Genomic DNA, 8,303 nt, shown 5'->3' on the forward strand with positions numbered 1-8,303 from the left:
CGCCTTCTAGCACTTGTGCTGGTGGCATGTTAGAAAATCATTCGAGCGAGGTCGTTGCCAGTGCAGGTGGCACGTAAAAAACACCTTTTTGAGCGTGGCCGTTGCCAGTACCGTGTGACTGGCCCTCCTGCTGGTGGCATGTAAAAGCACCCACTACACTCTCGGAGTGGTTGGCGTTAGGAAGGGCATCCAGCTGTAGAAACTCTGCCAGATCAGATTGGAGCCTGGTGCAGCCTTCTGGCTTGCCAGTCCTCAGTCAAATCATCCAACCCATGCTAGCATGGAAAGTGGGTGTTAAGCGATGATGATGATGAACAAAGGTAGTACCAAAAGTGCAAGGTGGTGTAAGTTAACACAGGTAATATTCTTAAAGTAGAACAGCTTTGAAAACTATTTATTGTAAAACATTAGTTATCTCTTGTTAAGATGTGAACAAACACACTCTAGAAAGAGTTAAAGCCATTTGAGAGAAAATTCTTATTTCTCTTTACCTTTCAATTATGACTTATTTAAGTTATAGCAAATATATTGAAAAAATAATGTATAAGTAAATGCTTTAAACAATTTTTCACTATGGAATGAAATCTAAGACACTAATCTAACAATAGTACTATTCTGTTATACTGCAACTACATTGGTAATATCTTAACAGATCTTAATATGCTTCAATACAGTACATTAACTACCATGTTGGACTGTGGGTTCTAAAATAATATGTTTTTTTTTTTCTCTTATTTCATTAGAAAGTGCCAAGGTGAGAAGGGGCTATAAAGAAGGAAAAATTAAGATGAAAGGAATGAATTTACTTCAGACTTGAAAGCAACCAGATCATAGAATGGGGGAAAACAATGATATAGAAGAGAGTAACTACAAAAAAACAAATAAAATAAATATACATCATAATTTGAAATATATATTTTTTAAATGTCTTATGAATAATGTAATATAAATGTTTCTATATCAGAGTCTTCAATTTCATTTCCCAGTACACTTGTCAATTATCTTACAAATAGTAAAAAACATTTTGTGTGTAATAGATAATGTCTTCAATTTCATTCCATTATTACCATATAAACCCTTTAGTGTTCAGATTAACCCGTCAAATGTAATGCTAATTTGCTCACATTATTTTGAGGTGTCCTCAATATTTACTTGTAACTTTGTTAATTTTTTATATACAGATTTGAAATTTTGTCAGAGGGTGCTTGTATACCAGTGGTTTATAGTTATGTAATATTAGCTGATCTTTCTGATTAAAATTGACTTTTATGGACAGGCAAATTTAATTAACAGGTGTAAAAGCAATAACATTATAGATAAATGCTAAAATTGAATTTCTTAATGCATCTTACCTGTTTGATTTGTTACTAAAATTATCCCAGATGTCAACCACCAACAATTTTGCCACTTTTCAAGATGAGGAAAATATACCATTGGCTATGTACTCTTATACAATTTAATGAATACATTTACATAACAGAATGCATCTAATAAAAAAAAAGCTCATTAACAGGTGAGACAAAGGTGAACACAGGTGTGTAACATACTGAAAATTAATATGTATTTCTCACTTTTAGATATATTTGTAATAAAATGAAAGGAATATATAATCGTATTACTATCAAATATCAAAATATAGTTATGCCATGTTTCTATCATGAACTGTCCAAAGCACCCATTACACAAGGGCACTTTGCAAAACAAACACATATATGAGATCTGGACCTGATATCCTTCTGCAGTTTTTCTTTTTTGCAGCAAACACAGTCTGCAAATTTTTTTCCTTCCATTTATTTTTTCCACTTTATGGAAGTTAATATTTCCTCTGTTGACATCCACCTCAGTTAATTTTGCTTTTCTCCCAGTTCTGTGCTTTCTGGAAGAAAAACCCTCATGTAACTGAGATGCGATGTCAACCCGAAATTTCAAATGGTCATAGTCCTTTGGTGGCAGAGGTACCGTGTGGCTTTTTACATAAACAATATATGAATTAACTATAGTTAGACATAATGCTGGAGATATATGGATCACCATACCTTATATCAAGACTCTAGTAGTTTTACAGTCGAGAAAGCTGCTTGATACCAAACATAATGTTTACAATAAAAAAAGCTAGCATTTCCACACTATCAGTTGGCTGCCATAGTGGATCAGGTCTTCCATAAGTAGAAAGTATGTTGAGCATATCTATTTGTTTCTTCCACGACAGTTTCAAAAACTTTTCAGTAAAAATAAAAATAAATAGTCCAATGGTTGAGCATTGGGAGGTAGACTGTGTTGTGAACTAGTCCTTTCTGTGAAATCAGGAATTGTGGTTGATTTAGTAATCTCCAACCATGTTGCCATAATGTTTTCAATATCATTTTCATTACTTTCATTATCAAAATCCTCATTCAACAAAAATTCATAAATATCAATATTATATTTGTCCAAAGGCAAATCACTGTTGTTTTCATTTATATTTTGTGCATCATCAAGAGTAAAACCTTCAAAGTTGGAAGAGTTACTTGCTGACACCATATTGTTAAAAACTAAGATATACACTTCTATTCAAATATTGAAAAAACCAAGAAGTCTCAAAAATTTTGCAGTATTTTTACTTGAATAAAGGCAGGAAAGGCTTTATCTTGCATTATCTCAAAGCTATGAAAATTCAATAACGTGATTTGTTTATTTTTGTAGTGATTTCATAGAGGAGTCAGATACAGCCGGATTTGACCAGTTCAAACAAATAAAGGGGAATTATTTCAGCCAGTTTTGGTTGGTCTGAACACTAAAGGGTTAAACACAGAAATGTGGGCAAAATTAAACTATAGCTGGTAGCTTTAGTGTACAGTTGATAAGATTTCATAGCAAAATTCATTCAGGAGCATCAAGTGATACTTGGAACTAGGAAAAGAGCATTGAATGAAAGTGAACAAAGGTATTTGTTAACAGTGAATTGGTAGCAATGAAGAGAAGGAGGAGAGGGAGAAGAGGATGACAATGCTACCATTTTTTTATGCAACTATTGATGTTTATGATGATGATTAAATACGATACAGACACATTCATGTAGATTAACTTACCTCAGATGCTTCTCTTAAGCTTTTTAATTCTTTTTCTACATTGTCTTCAGCTAAATCCCTGGAATTCTTTTGTATTTGTAATCGCTGACTAAGTGTTTGTTTGTCTGTTTTGAAAGCTAATGATAAACTAAGAAATTTATTCTGAAAATAAAAAATAAAATAAAGATTAATTGCAATGTTAAATAAATAATAATTTTTACAATATAAATTATTTCTAACTTAAGCACAGGGCCAATGATTTTAAAATTTTAAAGGGAGGCAGTTGTTGATACTATTAACCCTAGTACTACACTGATACAATACTTTGTTAAAAATAGAGTCAAATTTTGCTAATAACCTTTCAAGATGACATGTTTAACAACTTCTATATCTGAGTACTTGATCTTCTGATCAGAATAAATTTTCAAGTTAGATTTTACTCTATTATCATTACTTGTCTGCCTCCAATTTTTTCCCAGAAATTTCATGATGTGTAAGTTCACTAGTCAAGAAACAATATAAGAATAGAGCAGAAGGTGTATCTTTGTTCAAAGTTGGGGAGTGTAATAGAGATTTTCAAATTTCTCTCTTCCATTATTTACCTTCTTGAACTAATAACTTGATTATTTTTCCAATGATTACTTTGACCTTTCTACTGGAGCAACTGTCTAGAGATAGTTTAGCTGATTGTAATAACAGAGCCTTCATACAAAACAGGTTGTTGTACAGGAGGCGAATATGGAAAGGATTGGTTCAATTAGGCAATGAACGATTAGATTTGATGAGCATTGAAACTAATTCTAGAATAAAGGTTATGTTTAGAAGAGAGAAAGAAGTCAAGAGTATTTGGAGAATTAGTGCATGGATCAAGAATAAGTGTTGCAGACTGTTCAGTTATGTTAGTGCAAGAGGATAGAGGGAACCAAGATGTGTATGTATTAAGGGTGAAGATTTAGAGAGGAGTGAAGTGAGACAGAAGTTGTCAATAACAGATGAGAGAAAGACAAACATCTGGGTAGTTTAGAGAATAATTTAGAGAGTGTAAGAGACAGCAAATGAGCTTATGAAAAATGAAGAGTTTAAAGTTTGAAACCATTCTTATTGATATCTAGATGAATGAAACAAGTGATAGGAAAAGTGAATTCTGTGTAAGTACAGCATCTGTCTTTGTTACTGTAGATACAATATCAAACAAATTAGAATACAGACATTAGTTTGGATAGCAAAAGTGAGTTAGAGACTGGAAATGGATTTTGTGTTGGTATTAGGTGGTGAAAGTAGTTAATTTTGAAATAAAGTCCACAGACATTAGTGATATTAGTGGAGAACAGTGAAATAATTTCTCTTTATTGGAAAACTTGATTTAGCCTTTGATAGATATTTTGTTTTTATATCTAAAAAACTTGTCTTCTTTTGTTTATAATTGCCTGCATTAGCTAGAGCACTATTTACAGATCTTATTTGTAACTTGCAGTAAGTTGGTTCTTATCTTTCTTAAACTATTTCTTAACTATTCAGTCTCATAATTCCTATAAAAATATCCTCCAGTAATAGGCTTAACAAAGGCATTTCAAAATTTCTCTACATAGGCACAGATGTTGCTGTGTGGTAAAAAGCTTGCTTCCCAACCACAGGCTGTTGCTCTTATGATCAGTAGATCATGGGTTCAATTCTCAGACCAGGCAGGGTGTTGTGTTCTTCAGCAAAACACTCCATTTCACATTGCTCTAGTCTCCCTTCCCATCAGGTTTTGGTGGGGGAATGTTGGCCTGCTTGCCTCGCCAGCAAGGTGGCATCACTCGAAGGCTAAAGCAATGCAAAAGTGCATTGTGACCAATGATATGTAACAACATCTGATAGTCTGGTCAGTTACATGATGTGTGTGTGTGTGTGTGTGTGTGTGTTTGTCTGCCTATCACCACTTGACAACTGGTGTTGGCGTGTTTATGTCCATTTAACTTAATGGTTCAGTAAAAGAGGCCAATAGAATAAGTACTACGCTTAAAAAATAAGTCTTGGGGGTCAATTTGTTTGACTAAAACCTTTCAAGGTAGTGCTCCAGCATGTGCACAGTCAAATGACTGAAACAAGTAAAATAATAAAAGAATTTCATTAGTGTATTAAGAACTTCTATAATTTCTTTCATTTCTTTGAATCAAAATTTAATTAATATTGATTTATATTAGATTAAGATTTCTACCACAAGGTCAGTTTTATATTCATCATCTTACTTCCAGTTGATCTCTTATTTCTAAGTTTTTGACCTACTTTTACATAATCAAAGCCTCCATGTATATTTGAGTACCCAACCTAATGTGAAACATTAAAACCTCTCATGCAAAACACGTTAGTGAGTTTGTCTATCTTGGAAGCCAGATCAGCAAATCAGGTGGATCAGACAAGGACATCACTGCAAGAAGCAAGAAGGCTTGGCAAGCCTTCGCTATTCTTCGGTCGGTATAGAAGTCCACTGTTATTTCAACTCAAACTAAACTCCACTTATTTAGTTCAAACATAAAATCCATGCTTTTGTATGGCTCTGAAACATGGAGAGCCACCTACAAGAAGATCCAGACCTTCATCAACAAATGTCTCCGGCAGATCCTCCATCTGAAATGGTTGGACAGAGTGCCAAACACCGACCTGTAGGAAAGGGCCAACCAGGAGCCCATACATGTTCAGATTAGACAAAGGAAAGGGAGATGGATCGGACACACGCTGCGGAAAGAACCCTCAAACGTGACACAACAAGCACTTGACTGGAACCCGCAGGGGAAAAGGAAACGAGGATGTCCGAAGCAGACATGGAAGCAGAGCATTTTGGACAAGCTCAGGACCACCGGCCTGACATGGGAAGCAGCCAAGAAACATGCCAATGACCACAAAAAGGATTAAGAAGAGAAGAAGAAGATGCAAAACACCTGTAATTCTTCATGAGTTGGTCTTCATGAGACTTCCAGAGAATATGCACTAATTGTTAAATACATATGGAAACCATAATTAATTTTTTAAAAAAGTAATATTTTACTTCAAATATATAAATTATAATTTTTAAACATATTTCTACTTTCATTAACATTAATTATTATCTAATTAGAAATTTTACTGATTATTTCTATAACAAACATCAATCACCATTAGTATCAGAGGCTAATGAAATGGGGCACTCATCAAATATCTCTTCATCCTCTGAAAGAATTGCCTGGAGGATTTGTAATGGTGAGAAAGAAATGGAGATGATTATGTGTTTCTGTTTCTACTCTTGCTATCTGGTGACTGCTCGAGGTCTCTGTTGCTACCCTTTTCTGGTTTTCAATTTTCCTTTCCTGTATAAGAACTCAAATGGTTTTCACTTTCAAACATATAGCAACTGAACTTTCTACTCTTCTCTACCAGATTAAATAGGTTCTGGGAATCAACAGTGCCTTGAAGCCCATACAAACTCCATCTAACATGTTGTTATAGATCACTTATGCACAGCACCACCTCCTGCCTGTGTACTGTTCTGTAAAGGTAACATGAAGTTCAACATTTCACATCAGTACCAATATCTCTGGCCATGACTCTTATATTTTTCATGCCTACATACTGTGACACAAGCTTCGAGACAGGCACACAGTGCACAAACCTTGCCTTATCCTAGTCTTATACACTAGACATATGTTTTCATACACCTTGCCCCAGTCAAGAGAGTACATATTTTGTTGCACATCAGCTAGATCACCCTATAACTGTGTTAACTAATTAAATAACTCCCAGTGCTTGAGTGGCACTTTATTTACCCTAGAGAGATGGAAAATAAAATTATTTTGGAAGGACCTGAATTCAAAATGTGCAGCTCCCAAGTTAGAGACTAACTGAAGCACAAATTCAGCTCTGAGACAGGATATTACTGCTCAAGAATTAATATTTTATAACTACATGTGAAAATACTAACATGTTATAAACTTATCTGTATTCAACCTACCTTGGCAGGTGAAAGTGACATGACAAGAGGTAAAAGTGAAGAACAATATATACAAAAATATCAGCAGATCTCTTCCAAATTCATGCAAAAGTTATATTTTTATGATTTTCACACTGTACTAACTTCATTTCGTCAAAATCTCTAGTTTTTAACAGAACGGAGTGGTGAGATTAATATAGACAAAGCACTTAAGGTCTTTAAGTGTTAATCAGAACCCACCCAAAGTGAAACATTTTCCCAACACATTCTACAATGTGCCACATAAGACAGAGTTTGTTGGGAACAGATCTGCTTGGGATTGCATGCACTTGTGCAATACTGATTATGATACTGACCACAAGTGTTGAATTTCTTGGCAAGCACCTTTGTCAAAATCTTTAATTCTGAGTTAGCAAAGTTATGTGCTAAAATTATCATACCTCCCTTTTTAAAGTCTTTCTTGAACATTATTACCATTCTTTAGTTCATACAACTAGGAATGTTTCTCAGTTTGCTACCAGTTGCAGTAGACAATAATGAAAAGGTCTGTTATTTAAAAAATACTAGTAGAAACAAATCATCCAGTCCTGGTGATTTTTCCCTCACACAGCCACTCAAAGTATTCATTACTTCAGCTGCTGAAATTGGCTTTTCTTCAATCTGAGAGTTGCAGGAGAACCAATGAGGTAGGCATTAAAGTCCATCATTCCCAGTCTGTCATTTCTCATGAGCAATTCAGCAAAGTTCTGTGAAAATTCACACAACTGCTTGGGGAAAATACAGTTACTAAATTTATGAAAACAGTATAAACTCATGTAACATCAATGTTTATGATAATAACAATAATCCTTTCTATAATAGGTATAAGACCTGAAATTTTAGGGTTGATAAATGGTAAAGTTGACCTCCATGGAATCTGAACTCAAAACATAAAGACATATGAAATGCTGCTAAGCATTTTGTCTAGCATGCTAATGATTCTGCCAGCTCATTGCCTTCATCATCATCATCATTATCATCGTTTAACATCCGCTTTCCATGCTAGCATGGGTTGGACGATTTGACTGAGGACTGGTGAAACCAGATGGCTACACCAGGCTCCAATCTGATTTGGCAGAGTTTCTACAGCTGGATGCCCTTCCTAACGCCAACCACTCCGAGAGTGTAGTGGGTGCTTGTACGTGCCACCAGCACGAAGGCCAGTCAGGCAGTACTGGCAACGGCCATGCTCAAAATGGTGTATTTTACATGCCACCTGCACAGGAGCCAGTCCAGCGGCACTGGCAACGATCTCACTTGAATGTCTTTAC

General features: G+C 34.9%; 1 protein-coding gene across 1 annotated transcript in view; it reads right to left on the bottom strand.

Moving 5' to 3' along the window:
• The window catches only part of LOC106874321 (uncharacterized), a 466,970-nt gene that overhangs the window by 232,299 nt on the left and 226,368 nt on the right, over window positions 1-8,303 (bottom strand). The window contains exon 13 of the mRNA XM_052965857.1: window positions 3,069-3,209. Coding sequence (XP_052821817.1) covers window positions 3,069-3,209 — 141 coding nt within the window. The remainder of the gene's footprint in view (window positions 1-3,068; window positions 3,210-8,303) is intronic.

The sequence above is a fragment of the Octopus bimaculoides genome, chromosome 2 (assembly GCF_001194135.2).
Source record: "Octopus bimaculoides isolate UCB-OBI-ISO-001 chromosome 2, ASM119413v2, whole genome shotgun sequence".
Taxonomy (NCBI): Eukaryota; Metazoa; Mollusca; class Cephalopoda; order Octopoda; family Octopodidae; genus Octopus; species Octopus bimaculoides.